The following is a 20,347-nucleotide window of genomic DNA, read 5'->3' as shown; positions in this document are numbered from 1 at the left end:
TGACAATGTTCAGCCAGGAAGTCTTATGAAGCAGAAAATGGCTTCAGGCAAATTTCCCTCTATTGTCTCTCCAGTGACAGGTATAATGAAGGGGCAGAATGGGGCACTAAGGGAAAATCACCCCCATGGGAACACCTGAAAGGAGCTATGTGTTGGTAACCAAAAATGGGCTCCTTAGCACTTAGTCAACAAGTGCCCTTGAATAGTTTGGCTTTTTCCCCTGAACTAAATGAATGTTCTGAAGTTCGGGGTGCTGGTTTTTTCCCCTGAACTGACTGAATGCTGGATTAAAGTAAGCTTGTTGGCCCCTTCACCTTGCTTCCCTTGATTAAGCAGATCAAAAGAACCTGTGCTTTCCCCGGCGTACCTTACACCCCGCCCTGCCCCCCCCACCCCCTCTCCTGCAGAAGCTGCTAGCTGGATGGTTAAAAACAGCTTCTGTTGGAGCCAGAGACAGCTACAGCTACAGCCACAGCTACAGCCGAAGCTGAAGCTGAAGCAGAAGCTGCCGGTAGCAGAGCTGACCTACGTGTGGATTGAGGAGTGCTGAACAAGGACTTGAGGCCAGTGGGTAATCTTTTTACCATAGAGGGGAAGCATGTATATGATTTTGCTTTATACCATCATGCTTCTCTGTGGCCTCCTGGTTACTCTTGTGAGGCGGACTTATTGGACCTGGAAGCTTTTGATCAAAATGTCAAAATGGGGATGCTGGTTTGTGGGTTGGTTACTGTGGAGTTTAAATACATGCTTTGATTCTTCTGCCTCCTATCTAGAGAATTCCTTATATCCTGCGGTTCCGAACCTTTCAGACATATATATGATTCTTTTTGAAATTATAAATTCTGCCTTCATATTACAAGCTAGGAGATCAGCTCCCCAATATAAGGGTGGAGGACAGAGAAAGGGAGTGGGTAGCACTCTTCTTCAAACATACAATTCCTCTCTCCTCCCCATCCTAACACAGTTAGACATATTTACATTAAGCTCTACAGTTTCAAAGCATTTTCATACCCATTTTAAAACCTCATCTTTTCAATTACCCAACAAGGTAGGTTATACAAATATCACTCTCACTTTACAGATGAAAGAACAGAGCCTCAGAGAGATGAAGTGACTTGCCTAAGGCCACACAGTTGCTTAAGTGGCAGAACCAGTTATTGAACCCAGGTCTTCTAACTCTAGGTCTGTCCTCATTCTATTACATGTCACTGTTCTATATCCAGTGTTAAAACCAAAAGGATTTCTTCCTCTGAATACTACCTGTGCGTATCCTTTGACCATTTATCAATAAGGGAATGTCTCTTTTTAATAAATTTGAATCAGTTCCTGTAGAGATCTGAAATGAGACCTTTATCAGAGAAACATGCTACACATTCCTGCTCTCCCTCCCAATTTCTTGCTTCTCTTCTAATTTTACCTGAATTGGTTTTGCTTGTAAATAATTTTATGTAATTATGCAATCAAAGTTTTCTATTCGACCTCTTGTGAACCTCTCTCTTTTGTTTGGTCATAAATGTTTCTACTATCCATAGATCTGACATAATTTTCTTCCATGGTCCTCTAATTTGTTTATGTCACCCTTTACATCTAAATCATGTGCCCTTTTGGAGCTTGTTGGTCTATTGCCAGACTGCTTTCCAGTTTTCCCACCCTTTTGTCAAATAGTGAGTTTTTGCCCCAATAGCTGGGATCTTTAGCTTTATACTACAGAGAGTGAAACATTAGTTGTCTGTTATGATTTAGAAAGCTCTCAGGTTTGAACAGCTATAGGTAAGGTCAGTTTTCAAAAGTGCTTCTTATAAACAGTAATTTATTCATGAGAGTAGTTAGGATTTAAAAAGGAAAAAATCTCAGCGAACGAAGAGGTTTAAGGATTAAGAAAAGGTTCTTTCTCTACCCTAACACTATTAGACACGAGGAAAAGAAAACAGTCCTTTTAGTATGTCTGATGAAACTCATAAGATTTGCCCCAGATCTCCACCCATTGAGATATTTCATTTATTTCAAGATTCAGTTGAAATGCTTGGTTGGAAAAGTAATAATGGCTTCCAGGCTTTAGTATTTTGGGATAGAACTTCTTTGGAAGAAATTTAGTCAGGAGACCTGAGGAGTGGTCCTGAATTTGCCTTTGTAAAAGGGAATTGGTCAATAAGACCCTTGATATTGCCATCACACACAAAGGCACCATGTTTATGAACTCTGAAATTTCCTTATCTGATCACAATACATTGGGTTTCCATCTATCCCTCTGCCTACCAATACCAAACCTTGTTCTTAATACACACCATCACCTCTAGTCCCTCCACACAACAGATCTCTCCCAAGCCCCTGCTCCTATACCAGCAACACTCCTCCCCCTTCCCCATTTTGATTCTCTCTTAATCTACTGCTGAAATGTTTTCTTGTTTTAAATTACCTGTTTCAAGAGGGAAATTGTGCATTTTCCATTGCCGAGCACTGTAAAAACCAATACTACTACCTGTCCAGAGAAGTTGCTTTATCTGATATAGCAGTTTTCTTGTATGCTGACCCCCAAATAAAATAAAATGGACTTTTTTGGGGGGTTGGGGGGAACCCAGTTTAACTCTATATTGTCCTATTCTTGAGTCCCTTTCCTCCTTATGACATCACTGATTGTGCCCTGACAAGTCTCAGCCTTGGCTCATTCCCATCATTCCCATCATTTCACTCATACACGTATGCTGCTGAATGAAGGTGGAGAAAATCACACAACTATTCTGAATGAGTCTGCTACACCTTGATGTTATATAACCTCAAGTGGGGCCTCACTACTGCAAGGCAAACTTTTCACATCTTTCTAATAAGCTTGCTACCCCACTCTCTGCAGTGTCTCTTCTAAACCTTTACATTCCTCTTCAAACCTCTCATGGCTCTGTGGGGAACGATGGGAGGAGTTTTGTTTCCACAGAGTTGAAAGTATCTCCCTGCCCCATCCCCCAGCTTTAGCAGAATGTAAGTCAGGTGACTGGTTCTAATCACAGCTGTGATCTTGGGGGTCTTCTGATCCCATAAAAGGTTAGAGGCTTGTATGCATGTTTAAGGAGCTGTTTGAGAGAGGCATGACATGGGCAGTTCAGGGGGTTGCATCTGGCCAATGAAAAGCCAGGTGGGAGATTCGAATTAGGAGCCAATAAAAGGACTGGCATTTGTCTTGAGTCCTTGTATTCTCCTGTACTCTCTCTGTTCAGGGGGCGTATCCATTTATTCACAAAGAATAAATGTAAGATATAATTAAAACCTTCCTGGCTTTCTAATGAGTATTGTTTATTCCTAGACTACTGTTTCTAACAGCTCCACTTCCCCCCGCCCTGTCAGCTGAAAACTTTGCCTCAGTTTCACTGAAAAAATAAGGCCATTTGTAGAGAGCTCCTTCCTTTCCCCTCCTCTTCATCTCATATCACTCAGATGCCTTCTTGCCACTATGTCCTTCACCCCTTCTTGCCAAGGCAAACCATCTACCTGCACAAGCAGTCCCATTCCATCCCTAGCTTGCTTTGTATATATTGTTGGAGTCTCATCTTCTCTCTCTCCCCCATTAGATTTGGGCAAGGACTGTCTTTTGCCTTTTTTTGTATTCCCAGGACTTAGCAGAGTACCTAGTATATAGCAGGTGCTTAATAAAGGTTTATTGATTGCTCCCATCTCCTCCAGGAGACTCTCCTGCTGTCATCCCCACTCTCACTTATCTTCAATCTCTGTCTACTGGCTGCTTCCCTACTTTCTACAAACACGCCCATGTCTCCTCCATACTTGAAAAAGCATTACCTGATCCTTCCAACCCTGCTAAATTTTGTTCCATATCTTCTCTGCATTTTGTGGCTAAATTCTTTAGGAAGGCCTTCTACAATAGGTGTCCCCACTTCCTCTCCTCTCACTCTCTTAACTCTCTATAATGTGGTTTCTGAATACGTAACTCAACCAAAACTGTTCTCTGTAAAGTTAACAATGATCTCTTAACTGCCAAATCCAATGGCCTTTTCTTAGTCTTCATTCTTGACCTCTGCAGCTTCTGACATGGCCAATCGCCTTCTCCTCCTTGATAACCCTTTTCTCTCTACCTTTTTTTGGACACCTCTTCTTGTTTTCCTACCTATCTGAACTTTCCTTCTCAGTATTCTTTGCTGAATCTTCATCCAGGTCACTTCCTCTTTAATCCTAGGTATCCCATGAGGTTCTGTCCTGTGCCTTCTTCTTTTCTCCCTCTATACGACTTCACTTGGCTACCTCATCAGCTTCTATGGATTTAATTACCATTTCTATGATGATTCTCAAATCTACCTATGCTGCCCCAAACTCTCTGCTGACCTCCAATCTTGCATCTCCAACTGCCTTTCAGACATCTCCAATGGAATGTCCCATAGATACTTTCTTAAACTCATCATGCTCCAAACTAAACCCATTACGTTTCTCCTCATACCTTTGCCCTCCTATTTTCTCTATTATTATAGAGGGCAATACTAATACTCCAAGTCCCTCAGACTCACAACCTAGGAGTTATCCTGGACTCCTCACTCTCTCTCACCCCCATACCAATCTATAACCAAGGCCTGTTGATTTCACCTTTGCAACATCTCTCGTAAATGTCCCCCTTCTTTCCTCTGATAATGACACTGACAGTCCTTGATGTAGGTCCTCATCTCCTCAAGACTAGACTACTGTAACGGTGTGTTGCTTGGTCTGCCTGTCACAAATCTTTCCCTACTCCAGTCCATCCTCCAGTCACGAAAGTGATTTTCCTAAAGTTCAGGTCGGACCATGTTATCCTTCTATTCAATAAATTCCAGTGGCTCCCTATCATTTCCAGGATCAAACACAAAATCCTTTGTTTGGCATTCAAAGTCCTTTATAACCCATTCTACCTCCTTTGCCTTTCCAATCTTCTTACACCTTCCCCACCTCACCCCCAACAGCTCTTCGATCCAGTGACACTGGCTTCCCTTGCTATTCCTCAAAGTAAACATTTCATCTCTTAGCTCTGCCCATTTTCACTGGCTATTCCCTGCGGCTGGAATGTTTCACCTCATTTCCACTTCCTTGTTTCTCTGGCTTTCTTCAAGTCCCACCTAAAACTCTACCTTCTATAGGATGCCCTTCCCAGGCCCTCCTAATTCTGGTGCCTTCCCTCTGTTGATTATTTCCTATTTATCCTGCATATAGCTTGTTGGTACACAGCCGTTTACAATTTTGTCTCCCCCAATAAATTGTGAGCTCTTTGAGAGTAGGGACTGTTTTTTGCCTTTCTTTGTATCCTCAGCACAGGACCTGGCATAAAGTAGGTGCTTAATAAACATTTATTGATTGACAGTCTTAGGAGTATATACATTTGGCGAGTCTGCTTCTATAAGTTCATGATGACATGGCATGGTGGGATCTGAATCTCTATTACAGAGCATCGGAAGGCTATTTTGTGACCGGTTCTTGTGTTGTACAGAGTAGCCTTTTGGTTGGCTGGTGAGCTGGAACTGAGAGTACATAAAAAGACTCCAACAGAGAAAACTCCTTCCTGCTGGTCATGAAGTGTAAGTATCACTTTATTAGTTGGAAAGGGATAGTAGAAAAGGTGGTATCTTCCTTCCTTCAACCTTCTTTGTCAGCACATGGTCTCCTAAGCAAGAGTATCTGGGACAAGGCTGCCTCCTGTTTGTATTTTCTTTCCTTTAGTATGGGCTTTCTGAGATCTCAAGACATCTAGGAACTAGAGTCCATACCAGAGTTTGACAGCAGCTAAGCTCAGGAAGTAGTATAGCTCCAAGCAACAATTTGTTAGAAGGCAAATGCAAATGTGTGCCTATACCTCTTGTACTAAATAAATAATCTGATTTGCAGGATCCAACAGGTAGAATTAACACTATGTGACAAACTAGGAGTCTATGTAGTTGGAAAAGATTTAGCCCTGTATATTTGAAAAGGTGTTCCCTCCAAAATCTGACAGGGACTGGGATCCCCTTGCTCCTTCTATGCAGACATCTACTTTGGAGTTTTGTTTTTAAAACCTTGGATGGTAAGGACAAATTGCTTAGTTTGTATAGACAATCCTTCAATTGAACTATAAAGAGAAACTTTCTTCCTTAAAGTTTCTGTTTCTGCAGGTAAAGCTGGGATAGCAATGACTTTTCCAAAGAAGTCATTAAGATACTAAGAGAATACATAAAATAAAACATCAATTAAAACGCATGAAAGTCATCTACCTAATAATACTAAACAGGATTTCATTATGACATTAAATTTAAAAATCATTTCCCTGGTTCCAGGTTATTGAAAGTTAATGAGAAGACTCTTCATTCTCTGTGAAGGGTATAGTGACAATGAGCAAATGCACATTGCCCCCTAGTGAAATGCAAGGAGAAATTAAGAGTATCAATTAGACTTTCACTAATCACATAGGCAGAGTAGAGGAAATTCTTCAGGAAGGAAGCCCATCTCACTTTGAAAAAATGAGTTGTTAAACACTGGAACTGAATGGAATTGGAAAGCACAGGACAATGTTGCTCAGAGTCTCTATGTTAATCAGAGATAGTGCCCCAGTACTACTACTCAGATGCACCATGGGGCTGGAGGGCTGGCGGCTGACTACTTAGTTGCAGATTATCACTGGAAGACAGCAAGATCTCCTTCATTTTACTTCTGTGATGCTCATCTATGGGAAATAAAAACTGAACCAAACTGGCAAGGAAGGAGGTATGCCACAGGTTCATCAAAGTCTTTGTTCTTCATCTCCTTTTCACTAGAATAGGGTCTATGGATCCCCAAAGGACCTTTAGATAGATTTAAGGGGTACATGCGCTTGGGCAGGAAAAGGATTCCATTTTTATTTTCACTAACCTTTCACTGAAATTTAGCATCTTCAATTATTTAAAACCATTATTCTGAGAAAGGGTGGCTTCACAAGCCTGCCAAAAGGGTCAATGATACAAAAAGAGTTAAGAATTCTTGCAGTAGAAAGAACTTTCTAGGTCCCCTTATAATGTGGAAACTGTAGAGGCATCTTATATGCAATACCATATGGGTCTCTTGTTTTTGCCTTCATCTTTTTTTTTTTTTTTTTTGCAGGGGGGAAGGCAGGGCAATTGGGTTTAAGTGACTTGCCCAAGGTCACACAGCTAGTAAATGTGTCAAGTGTCTGAGGCCGGATTTGAACTCAGGTCCTCCTGGTGCTCTATTCACTGTGCCACCTAGCTGCCCCTATGCTTTCATCTTTTTACCATTACTACTCACCATGTCTTAAGAAGTTACTGAGAGCACCTATCTGGCAGAGCAGTAGAAGTGCAGTAAGCTCCCCTCTACAAATCTCCTTCCAATACATCTAGAAAATGCTCTAAACTAAACTTGGATGGGGAAATCCGGGGGAAAAATCAGGGAGCCATTTGTCTAGCCCTGCTTGGAATAGGGACACAGAAAAGAAGTCTGAAGACACTGGGCAGGGTCAGGTCAAGAACACCATGCAATCACTCCAGTGCCAGGGAGAGGCCACGCATGAGGATAAGGGGAGGTCCTAGGCCCATAATGCGGTACCACCACACACACTTACTGGGACACTGGGACAGGAACAAATTGGCAGCTTTGTTGCCTGGAACTGTTGCCCAGTTCCAGGACATCAATCCAAGGCGGACAAACAAAGAACTGTGCACAGGATGGATTTTCCCAGGTAGAGAGGCCCTGGGTGGTGTACTAAGGAAGGAAGCTGAGAAGCCAGTAGCAGAAGCAATGTGGCTCAGATCTGAGGGGCAGAGCACAATCTTATTTCTATCATATAAACCAGCCCATAGAGGAATAGTTAGGGCAGGAATCTCAGGCTGAGGGGGAGTCTACAATTCTGCGCCTGAGCCAAAAGATAATGGCTGAGTCTAGCAGTATTACTGTTGCTCAGACCAAAACTAAGATCAGGAATTTGTAGAGCTCACGCTAGCAGGGAAGCAATCGGACTTTGCACTGGACTGGACTACTTTGGGAGCACTGAAAACTTTCAAGTCCCCAGCCTGAGATCTCCCTCAGATCCTGCAATCACACAACACCCAACAGTCCAAGAGAGCAGCAACAGGACAGCCCAGACCTTATCTCCAGATGAGCAGTAGAGAACAACCCTGACATCAAGTCTGAAGACAGGAAGTAGGCTGGAAGAATGGGCAAACATAAATAAAAAAAACAAAACTCTACCATGGTGACAAGGATACTCGAGACATAAACCCAGAAGAAATGAATAACTCAAAAACACTTGCAAGTAAAGTCTCAAAGAAAAACATCGCTAGGGAAAAAAATTCAACTAGAATTCCTTGAAGGGATCAAGTAAGAGTTTTTTTCAAAAAGTTTAAAATTTATTTATAAATGAAGTAAGGATACTAGAGAAAAAATGGAAAAGAAAGAAGAGCTATGGAGGACAGGATTGGAAAAGTAGAATTAGCAGCTTGGCACAAGAGGTACAAAACCTTGCCCAAGCAATAAACTCTCTAAAAATTAGAATGGAGCAAATAGGATGCCAATGACTTCATGAGACAATAAGAATTATGAAAAACAAAGACATATTTAAAAAAGAAATATTAAAACAAAGTCAAAAGATTACACAAATAAAAAAAAATCAGATAATCATGGCAAAAAACTTACCCGAAAAACACAAGGTGAAAAAAATTTAAGAATTATGGAAGATATGATCAAAAAATAGTTTAGATATAATATTTCAAGAAATCTTAAAATTACCTAAGTTTTTAGAGGAATAAATCCAAACTCTCAATAGCTGTGTGATGCCAAAATGCTGTGTGGCATTCAAAGCCCTTTATAACCTAGCCCTCTTCTTCTACTTTACTCTCTGCCAAATACTCTTTAATACAGTGATACTGGCCTCCTGGCTGTTTCAAGATCGAGATACCTCATTTCTCAGCTCTAGGCATTCTCTCTGGCTGTCTCCCATGCCTGGAATGCTCCCTATCCTTTGCTCTGACTACTGACTTCTCTGCCTCTCTTTGTTGTTGTTGTTGTTTGTTCTTCATACTCATAGAGGACTGAATGACATCACGATGTTGGGGTCAAGGTACAGTGTATTCAACTGCGGCTGATCAGCCCAATACCAGCTCAGAAGACTCTACCACAAGTTGGGCACAAATAGTCCTTTTGAATATTTGGGATGGAGATATCTCTAATTTTGTGCATCTCATGCTTGCTTTGTGCTACTGTGATTCTGTTCACTCATATAGCACAGCACCTTCTTTGATGCAGGCATGCCAGGCTGGGCAACCCTGTGTCTCCCATGTCAATTTGAAACACAGTCAATACAAAAGTTCTTCAGAGAGACCTTGAGAGTGTATTTGTATTGCTTCTTCTGACCTCCACATGAGGATTTGCCTCGTGAGAGTTCTCTATAAAATAGTCTTTTAGGTAAACGTATGTTTAGCATTAGAACTACATGGCTGGTCCATCAGGGTTGCACTCTCTGTAGTAGAGTTTGAATGCTTGGCACTTCAGCTTCAGAGAAGACCTCAGTGTCTGGTACCTTATCTTGCCAGGTGCAAATGGAAGTAGTTCAATTTTCTGGACTGCCACTGGCAGGTTTCACAGGCATCCAACAATGAAGTCAGCACAATGGCTCTATAGACCTTCAGTTTGGAATGCAGCCTAATATCTCTTCTCCCCAAACTTTCTTTCAAAGTCTCCCAAACACTAAGCCAGCTCTGGCAATTCATGTGTCAACCTCATCATCTATGTGGACATCCCTGGAAAGTATACTGCCAAGGTAAGTGAACTTAGCCACAGCATTCAGAATTTCTCCATTTGCTATAACCAATGCTTCCACATATGAATGGCATGGTGTTGGCTGATGGACAACTTGCTTCCTTGGTGTGATTATTAGGCCAAAATTAGCCCAAATGGCAGAGAATCAATCCACACTCTGCTGCATCTCAGTCTCAGAGGCTGCACTGAGTACATAATCATCTGTAAACAAAAAGTTGCATGCCAACTATCCCCTTGACTTTAATCTTGGCTTATAGCCTTTTCAAGTTGGTTTACCATCAGTGCAGTAGCTGACCTTGATGTTGTTTTCATCCTTGTTGAAAGCATCTGACATAATGAAAAACATCTTGCTAAAAAGCATGGGTATAAGCACACAGCCCTTCTTAACTCCATTAGTGACTGGGAAAGCATGAAAGCACTGTCCTTTATGTAGAACCTATGCAAGCATGTTATCACAAAACTGGAATACAATACTGATGAACTCCTTCAGGCAACCAAACTTCTCCACGATCTTCCACAAGCCCTCACAACTAACAGTACTAAAGGCCTTGGTCAGGTCAACGAACATTCTATACAGACCTCTGTTCTGCTCCTGGCATTTTTCCTGGAGTTGTCAGGCAGCAAACACTATGTCAATCCTTCCTCCACCCTTTCTGAAGCCACACTGGCTCTGGCAGATGACCATCTTCTACGTGAAGGATCAGCTGATTAATGAGGACTCTGGCAAGAATCTTGCAAGCAATGTCTAAGAGACAGACACCCTGTAATTTTCACAGGATAACCTGTTTCTTTTCCCTTTACAGCAATGGACAACGGGGGCATCCTTGATCTACTGTGGGATAACCTCCTCTTGCCACATAACCCAGGTTTCAGTATGACCTTCTGTATGAGCAGTGGACCCTCTGCTTTGTAGATCTCTGCTGGGATGGAGTCAGCACCAGGTGCTTTGGCACATGAGAGGAACCTAATGGCATTCAGTATCTTCTTCAGTTAGAAGTTCAGCAAGAGAGGGAATGACTTCAGCCTGAGGTGTACAGTCCATGGCTTCAGCATTGCTTGATGATGGTCCTTTGAGAACACTATGGAAGTGTCCAGCCTGTCCCTCCAGGATTGTGTCCTTATCACTAGTCACTGTGGTTCCATCAGCACAGAGTAGGTGAGAGGCAGCAGAGGCCTTTGGCTCATAAACAGTCTTCAGGGCACTACGGAAGTGCTTTGGATTGTTGTTATTGGCATAAAACTGAGATTCATTTGCTTTCTTACTGAGCCAAGAATCCTGACTCTCTCTCAGCATTACTTGTATTTTGCTTTTGATGGAGTTAAACACTATTCCTTAGAGAAAGATGAGTTATCCTGCTGGTAAACCCTGCAGAGTTCTCATTTTTCATTTAGTAGCTTCTGAATTTCCTCATCATTTTCATCAAAGAAATCCTGATGTTTGTGAGTGCTCTGGCCCAGATGAGCAAATGCAGGGCTGTACACCAACTCTCTGAAAGCCACCGACTTTCTGCTCCTGTGTGCTGACTCAGCTTTCCCTCCAAGTTAGCAATAAATTGTTCATTCTCAGAGAAGTGTTCTAATCTGTTAAAGCTGAGTCTCCTGATAGGCATCTTGCCTTGGGGTCACTGCTTTTGTTGAATCTGAATGTTTAGTCTGGAGAAGATAAGTCTCTGATCAGACCAGCACTGGGCCACACATCTCCTTCACCACTCTCACATCCTGTCTCTTCTCCTTATAATGACATAGTCTATTAAATGCCAGTATTTGCTGCAAGGGTGCATCTGCAACATTTTGTTGTCTTTAGGTAAATGAAAGGCAATGTCAGTGATGATGAGTAGGTCATGAGATGCATGATATTCAGTTGTAAGTGACCACTGCTATTGCTTTTTCCAACTCCATTCCTCCCAAAGACTCCCTGAGTTAAAATCACCCAGGATTACAAGCTTGTCCTCTTTCAGCACGTTGATGATGACGGTTTCCAGGTTTTCATAAAATTTTTCTTTGACCTCATCAGGGTTTGTCAGGTTTCCTTTAAGTCTCAACTAAATTACTATGTTTTACAGGAAGCCCTTCTCAACCACTCTTCATTCTAATGCCTTCTCTCTGTTAATTATTTTCCATTTATCTTACATATAGCTTGCTTTGTATATGCTTGCATGTTTTCTCTCCCCATTAGACTATGAGCTCCTTGAGGGCAGGGACTCTCTTTTGCCTCTTTTTTGTATTCCCAGCAATTAGCACAGTGCACCTATATAGAGACATTAGGCACTTAATAAACGATTATTGATTGACTGAGACACAGACTATAATATTTCTTCTGTACCTCTTCTCACCTACATTGTCTTATCAGGGAGGAGTATGAAAAAGGTACAGAGACAGACATGATAGTAAAAAATACTCTAAGTCACCAATTATTAGAGAAATGCAAATCTTCTTGCCTTCTCTGAGGTACCACCTCATACTCAACAGATTAGCTAAGTTGATTAAAAAAAAGAAAATGACAAATGCTGGAGTGGCTGTGGGAAAACATGGACTTTAATGCACTGCTGGTGGAGCTGTGAACTAGTTTAATTTATTCTGGAAAGATTTAGAACCATGCCCTCAAAGCTATTAAATTGTACATATGCTTTAGCTCAGTGATATCACGATTAGCTCTATACCCCAAAGATATCAAAGAGGAAAAGGACCCACATGTAGGAAAATATTTATAGAAACTATTTTTGTGGTAGCAAAAAAATTAGGCAGTTAGGTGGTTCAGTGGATAAAGTACTGGGCTTACAGTCAGGAAGACGTGAGTTCAAACATGGTCTCAGACACTTACAAACTGTGTGACCCTGGGCAAGCCACTTAACCTCTGTTTGCCTTAATTCACTGGAGAAGGAAATAGCAAACCACTCCAGTATCCTTGCCAAAAAAACCCCAAGAATCATATAGTCCATAGGGTCACAAAGAGTTGGATATGACTGAATGACTGAACAACAACAATGACATAAGAATTAGAAACTAAGGGGATACCTGTCATTTGGGTAATGGCTGAAAAAGCTGTGGCATATGAATGTGATGAGATACTATTGGGCTCTAAGAAATGTTGAAGGGAATGGTTTCAGAAAACCTAGGAAGACTTGTATGAACTAATGCAAAGTCACCTGAGCAGAACCAGAAAAATATTTATACAACAATATTGTAAAGATAATCAACTTCGAAAGATTTAGGAGCTCTGATCAACCACAATTCCAGAGGATAAAACATGCTATCCACGTCCACATTTCTTTTTCTTTCTTTCTTTTTGAACCAGGCGTCTGCTTTGCATTACTATACAAATTTGTACTGTGTTTTGTTTTTCTTGCCTTCTCGATGTGCAAGGGATGAGGAGGAAGAAAAGAGAAAATTTGGACCTGAAAATAAAATAAAGTTGATTAACAAAGGAAACTGTTTAGATTTGCTAGAACCAGAGGGCAAAGTAGAAACAGAATCCACTAGTCATCTCCTGAAAGAAACCGCAAAATGAAAATTCTTAGTGAAAATCCAGAGTGCCCAGATCAATGAAAAAATATTGCAAGAAGCTAGAAAGAAAGAATTTCAGGAGACACAGTGAGGATCACATATAATTTAGGACCTACCACTATAAAGGAGTAGAGAGCTCAGAATACAATATTCCAGAAGGCAAAGGATATAAGCTTAAACCTAAGAATAAGTTCTCTGGAAAAAGTGAACATAATTCTACATTGTGAAAAGATAAACCCTTAAATAGAGGACTTCTAAGCATTCCTAATAAAAAGACTAGGGATTTGCAGAAACTTCAAAGCTCAAACACAGAAGTTAAGAGAAAAACAAAAAGGTAACCATGAGTGAATAATGATAAAAGACTAAACAAAAATAAACTTACATTTAAATATAGGTCAATAACATATGTGTCCTCCCTGAACCCTAATGTCATGACATATCAAAAGAGGAAATCGATTAGATAAAACCTGGGAGTAGCTCTGTTATGTCTTAATGATCTTAAGAATAGAGAGAGAGAGGAAGAGAAACACACTGGTGGGGGTGGGGGCAATGGCAGGAGGAAGGAAAAAAAGTTAGAGAAAATTATCTCAAATTATCAGGGTAAACGAGCAGACATCTATTCAAAGAAAGAGCAGGGAGAACAGAAACAGTTTGACACTTGAACTTTATTTTCATTTGAACTGGTCAAAGGAAGGAAGAATATGTACACACACACACACACACACACACACATACACAAACGCACACACGCACACAGTTCGGGGAGTGAGAAAATAGACATTGGCTGATTAAAACGAATAAAACTGGTGCAATGGATAGAGTGCTAGGCCTGGAGTCAGGAAGACTTGAGTTTATATAAATCCAGCCTCATACACTTACTAGCTGTATGACTCTGGACAAGTCACTTAACTTCTGTTGATATCAGTTTCCTTAACTGATGGGGATAATAGCATCACCTGCTTCTCAAGATCATTGTGAAGATTAAAATATTTGTATGGTGCCTGGCACACAGCAGATGCTATATAAATATTTATTCTTTTCCTTTTCCCTCCCCTTTAATAGCATCAGCAAAGTTGAAGCCTACAAAAAAAACCCTCAAAAATTAACTGTATTCCTATATAGTAATAAAAACATTTAAAAAGCAATAATAGAAAGGGAAATCCCATTCCAAATAACTTAAAATGTGTTAAGTATCGGGTGAATTAAAATACCAAAGCACACAAAAGACTTGTATAGATCTGAATACAAAGTATCCCTTAAAGAAATAAAGTACAACTTATATAGCAGCAGGAATATCCAGTGCTGGCTGGTCCAGGACAGTATAATAAAAATGAAAATACTAACAAAATTAACTTAACACTTTCAATGCTGTGCCAACCAAATTATCAAAGGGATACTTTACAGAACATAATAAAAGAATAACAAAATTCATTTGGAAAACAGAAGATCCAGGATATCAAGGGACATAATTAAAAGAAGTAAAAGTGAAGAGGAAATAGCATTTCCAATCTTCAAACTGTATCACTGAGCAGGAGTCATCAAAACCATCTGGTATCAGCTAAGAAAGAAAGAGGGGCAGAGAGGGGCATATCAATGGAACAGACTTAATGAAGGGAAAATCTGCAACAATGGAATTCAATAATGCAGTGTTTGATACACTGGAAAACATAAACCACTTAAGAAAAGAACTCCCTACTTGATAAAGACTGCTAGGAAAACTAGAAAACAGTCTGGCAGAAATCAGGCTTATAATTGTGCCACACTTGACAATACATTGTAAATGAATACATATCCTTAATATTAAAGCTCACACTATAAAAAAATTAGTCATACGCCTCTCACAGCTATGTGCAGAAGATGTATTTTTAACTAAAATGGGATAGTAGCAATTAAAAAAGATGAAATAGATAGGTGATAACATGAAATTGAAAAGCTTCTACACAAACAAAATTAATGCACCTAACTAAGATAAGAAAGGAAAGGGCTAACTGGGGGGAAATTTATTTCAAATTTCTCTGATAAGGGTATTTATATACAAGATATAAACAATTAATATATACTAATCTATCTATCTAGATGTGACCAAAAGCCATCTCCCAACACATTAGCGGTCGAAGGATATGAACAAATAGTTCTCAAAAAATTATAAACTATTAACAATTACATTAAGGAATGCTCCAAATTACTAATAATAAGAGAAATACAAATCAGAACAACCCTGAGGTTTTATCTCACACCCTAAAAATTGGCAAAGATGACAACAGATGGAAATAGTCAATGTTGGTAGGGCTGTGATAAAAAAGGGGCAGTGATGTTGGTGGGGCTCTGAATTGGTACAACCATTTTAAAAAGAAAATTGAAATTGCACAAAAATGACTATATCCTTTGACCTAGAGATTTCAGTACTGGGCTTATACTCCAAGGAGGTCACTGATAAGAAGAAAGTCCCCATTTATATACTCCAAAATTTTTTTATCAGCACTTTTCGTGATAGCAAAGAACTGGAAACAAAGTAGATGATCATTGACTGAGGAATGAATAAACAAATCATGGTACATAAAGTATTTTATGTTTATGCTTTTTCCTCCCTGATAATCCATGAGGTCCCTCCAGTAGGTTTGTGTCTTATATAAACTTTAGATCTTTTCCCAGTCTAACAGTTCTTAGCACAGAGTAGGCACCGAATAAATGTTGATTTGAACTACCAACCTTAACGTTTTTAGTATAGATTTTTAGGTTTCTCTATCTGCATCTCTAGCATACCATCATAAAATGGATATACTGAAGGCCAGGGCATGTTTCCTAAAGTATGAATATAAAGGAAGTTTATTTTTTTTTATTTCTGTACTTGGAAAGTGGGAAGTTTAGCTCCCACTTGAAGTAACCATATGTGTAAACTGTTATAATGAAATTTGTGAATATTCTCATCTTTTTGCCTAATCTAGAAGATTTATGCATTATAAATAACACAGAATTTGAAGTTCCTTGAAGAACTGAAAGGCCAAGCATGATGGTGCACACCTGTCCTCCCTGTTACTAGGGAGGCTGAAGCTTGGTATCAGTTCTGATCTGCAGTAAGGATAAAGTTGATCGAGTATCCATGCTAAGTCTGGTATCAAAATGATGAGACCTAAGGGAGCAGGGAACCACCAGGCAAAATGTTCCAGGTTAGAAACAAAACAGGTCAAAGCTTCTGTGAAGATAAGTATTGGGATAAGGCTTGTGTGAGTGATTGTTGTGTTTTGAGCTTTGGTGAGATAGGGAGACCCAAGATGGATGGATGGGATGAAGGCAGGAAGTGAAGGAGGGAAGGAGGGAGAAAGGAATAATGTACAAAGAGAGGAGATTGGAGGAGAGTGATTTTCACCTGAAATGCTTACGAGAGAGTTGGGTACAGAAATACATTTCACTCAACAGGGAAACAGGGAGAAAGGAAAAAGAGAAGGAGGGGAGATAAAGGAAGGGATTAATTTTTAGCAAAACAAACTCACTAAGGATGTGCAAACATGGTTATAGGAAGGAAAGAAGGAAGGAAGGAAGGAAGTGCTTCTGGGGTTGGAGGAGGGGGCAGTACAGGAGAGAGGTCCTGCAGAAGAAATATATAGTCAAAGTGTTTGTCAAAGAATATTATTTCTGCAACGAAATTTTGTAGAAAAATTTATAGGGAGAAAGTGAAAGAGAAGTCAGTGAGTAGATCACACTAGTTTCAAAGGAAGATAATCAATATCTTATGCAAAGAGTTGAGATTGTGGAGACTGACTGAGCATAACTTTAACCTACTCACCTCTTTTCCAAGTGTCAAAGACTCAGGGATTTGTTGTTGATTCTTGTTAGAAGTCTTCCCTGCCTCCTTGGCTGCACTGAAATGCATCTTGATCTGAATTACTTGTTCCTGTAGCCCTGAAATTTCTAAATGTACTTGATCTAGGTGACTGGAAAGCTGGTCCTGGAACTCATCAATGTCCAATGGTTTCTCTTGTACCTAGGATTCCAAATCAGAAAGACACTATTAAAAGAGCTCTCCCAGCTTCAGAAAAGATCAGGAAAATATGAATTAACATAAATCAAGGACATGACCTAAGAAGGAATAACCATAGATTTGAATGGAGGAGAGCTTAAAAGTTCTAATCCAATCCCTCCATTCAACAGGTGAAGACACTGAAGCTTAGAGAAGTTAAGGGATCTGCTCAGGGTCACACAGTAAGTGGTAGTTGGGATTTGGACCCAGGTGTTATAACTTCAAGTCCAGTACTATCTGCACTACAGCATAAGAGATAAAATGAGTGGCAAACAAATATAAGAGAAAAAGCATGTGGTGGAGAAGCAGGGGTAGAGCATATGGGGAAGGGATCAAGGAGGCACTTGCAAAAATCACCCACTGAAAATGAATATAGAATTATTACTTATCTCTTTTAGACATGTTAAGCTTTTTGTTCTATATGATCTGATAAAAAAAGAAGCCATTAGTAACAGACTTGCCCCATACAATAAGTTACCATATGACATCTGTGAGAATGAAGAACTGACCTGGTTTCTTTAGACATATGTATATTATATAAATGACCTTTTAATTCAGCGTAACATGTAGACTAAAGACCTCATTTATATTATCCACATCTTGATAACTATATATGAATTATTCACTTGACAGGTATGAGCTAGTGGGAATATGCATGGGAATAGACTGACTACTCCTATTATTACAGCTACTACTACTATTACTATTACCACTAGCTAACAAGCCAGCATTTATATAGCTTCTACTATGTGTCATGTACTGTGCTAAATGCTTTACAATTCTTAGCTCATTTGATCCTCACAACACCTCTGAGAGGCAGATGCTATTCTGATCCTCATTTTTACAGTGGAGGAAACTAAGGCCTAGAGGAAGTTAAATGACTTGTCCAGGTGATACAACTATATGTCTCATTCTGCCTTCTGAGTCTTTTACCTCTCTATCAGGAGATGGGAAGCATGCTTCATCATTAATCCTCTGGAATCATGGCTGGTCATTACTCTGATCAAAGTTCCTAATTCTTCCAAAGCTCTCTTTAACATATTGTCACTGTATAAGTTGTTCTCATGTTCACTTCACTCTACATCAGTTCATACAAGTTTTTCTAGGTTTCTCTGAAACCATCCCCTTTATCATTTCTTATAGCATAGTAGTATTCCATCAAATTTATATATCATAACTTGTTTAGCCATTTATTCTCCAATTGATGGACATCCCCTCAGATTACCACTCTTTGCCATCCAGAAAGACCTACAAAAACAAGACACTGAACTTGGAGCTGAAGGAAGACAACTGGGCAAGTTGCTGGCTTGCTGGAATGCTGCCTGTCCTGGACTGCATTCTCCTTTTACCCAAGTGAGACAGACCTTTCTTCTTGATCTTCCAAGTTTCTTGGGCTCAAAGACTGTTTCAGCTCATCTTTTTGCTGGTTCTGCTCTTCTAGGATTTGTTTTGGGGTGCTATTTTATGGTTGTTTGGAGGTAAATATAGGAGAGTTACAGTAATTTCCTGCTTACTCCACCATCTTGGTTCCTGGAAATCCTACCAGCTTTATTTTTTAAAAGGAAAATGTACAGAGATGTAAGGAGTTTGTATAAAACATCCTCCCCAAAAGTTGAGGGCATACTCTTCCACAAATACAAGAGACTGTGAGATTAAGGTTAAAAATAATGTGTGCAATGGGGTAACTCAGCTTTTCACTGGATAAAAATCTTTTTCTTCCTTCCTCTTTTCTTCACGTAGTTTCCCTGAGTTTTATGTAGCTCCCTTCTGCACCCCACGGGTCAGGCCCTTTAGACATGTGCATGTTATATAAATGACCTTTTAATTCAGTGTAACATGTAGACTAAAGACCTCATTTATATTATCCATATCTTGAGAACTGTATATGAAGCTCCTACCTAAAAGCCATAATCAAAAAAGACCCTGGACAGCATCTTTCAGGAAATTATCAAGGCAAACTGCCCTGGAATCAGAAGGCAAAATAGGCATTGAAAGAATCCACTGAAGAGTTGTGAACTGATTCAAACATTCTGGAGAGCAATTTGGAACTATGCCCAAAGAGCTATAAAACTGTGTTTACCCTTTGACCTAGCAATACCACTTCTAGGTCTGTATCCCAAAGAGACCATAAAAATGGGAAAAGGACCCACATGTACAATATTTATAGCAGCTCTCTTTGTGGTAGCCAAGAAATGGAAATTGAGGGGATATCCATCAATTGGGGAAGGACTGAACAAGTTGTGGTATTTGAATATAATGGAATACTATTGTGCTATAAGAAATGATGAACAGGCAGACTTCAGAAAATCCTGGAAAGACTTATATGAACTGATGCTCAGGGAAGTGAGCAGAACCAGAACACTGTACACAGTAATAGCCACAGTGTGCAATGACTGACACTGATAGACTTAGTTCTTCTCAGCAATGCAAGGACCTAAGACAACTCCAAAAGACCCATGATGGAAAATGACATCCACATCCAGAAAAAGAAATATGGAGTTTGAATGCAGATCAAAGCAGACTACTGTCTTCTTTTGTTTTGTTTTATGTTTTTCTTTCTCATGGTTACTGCCATTCATTCTAATTCTTTTATACAACATGACTAGTGTGAAAATATGTTTAATAGGAATATATATGTAGAGCCTGTATTGGATTGCATGTTGTCTTAGGAAGGGGAGGGAAAGAAAATTTAAAACTTATGGAAGTGAATGTTGAAAACTAAAAATAAATAAATTAACTTAATAAAAAAAAGTCCAAAAAAAGAGAAAGAATCCATTGACCACCTCAGGAAAGAGATCCCAAAATAAAAACTCCAAAGAACATTACAGCCAAATTTCAGAACTATCAGGTCATGGAAAAAATACTGCAAATGGCCAGAAAGAAATACTTCAAATATTGGGGAGCCACAATCAAGATTACACAGGACTTAGCAATTGCAACATTAAAAGACTGGAGATCACGGAATATGATATTCTGGAAAGCAAAGGAGCTAGGACTACAACCAAGGATCACTTACCTGGCAAAAGTAAGCATAATATATCAAGGGAGAAAATGGTCATTCAATAAAATAGAAGGATTTCA

At 39.7% G+C, this 20,347-nt stretch overlaps 1 protein-coding gene across 1 annotated transcript in view; it reads right to left on the bottom strand.

Moving 5' to 3' along the window:
* CCDC57 (coiled-coil domain containing 57) overlaps positions 1-20,347 on the bottom strand; it is a 312,170-nt gene that overhangs the window by 121,798 nt on the left and 170,025 nt on the right. The window contains exon 13 of the mRNA XM_036754111.1: positions 17,033-17,230. Coding sequence (XP_036610006.1) covers positions 17,033-17,230 — 198 coding nt within the window. The remainder of the gene's footprint in view (positions 1-17,032; positions 17,231-20,347) is intronic.

Source organism: Trichosurus vulpecula, chromosome 4 (assembly GCF_011100635.1).
Source record: "Trichosurus vulpecula isolate mTriVul1 chromosome 4, mTriVul1.pri, whole genome shotgun sequence".
Classification (NCBI taxonomy): domain Eukaryota; kingdom Metazoa; phylum Chordata; class Mammalia; order Diprotodontia; family Phalangeridae; genus Trichosurus; species Trichosurus vulpecula.
This window is presented reverse-complemented; position numbering and strand designations above follow the sequence as displayed.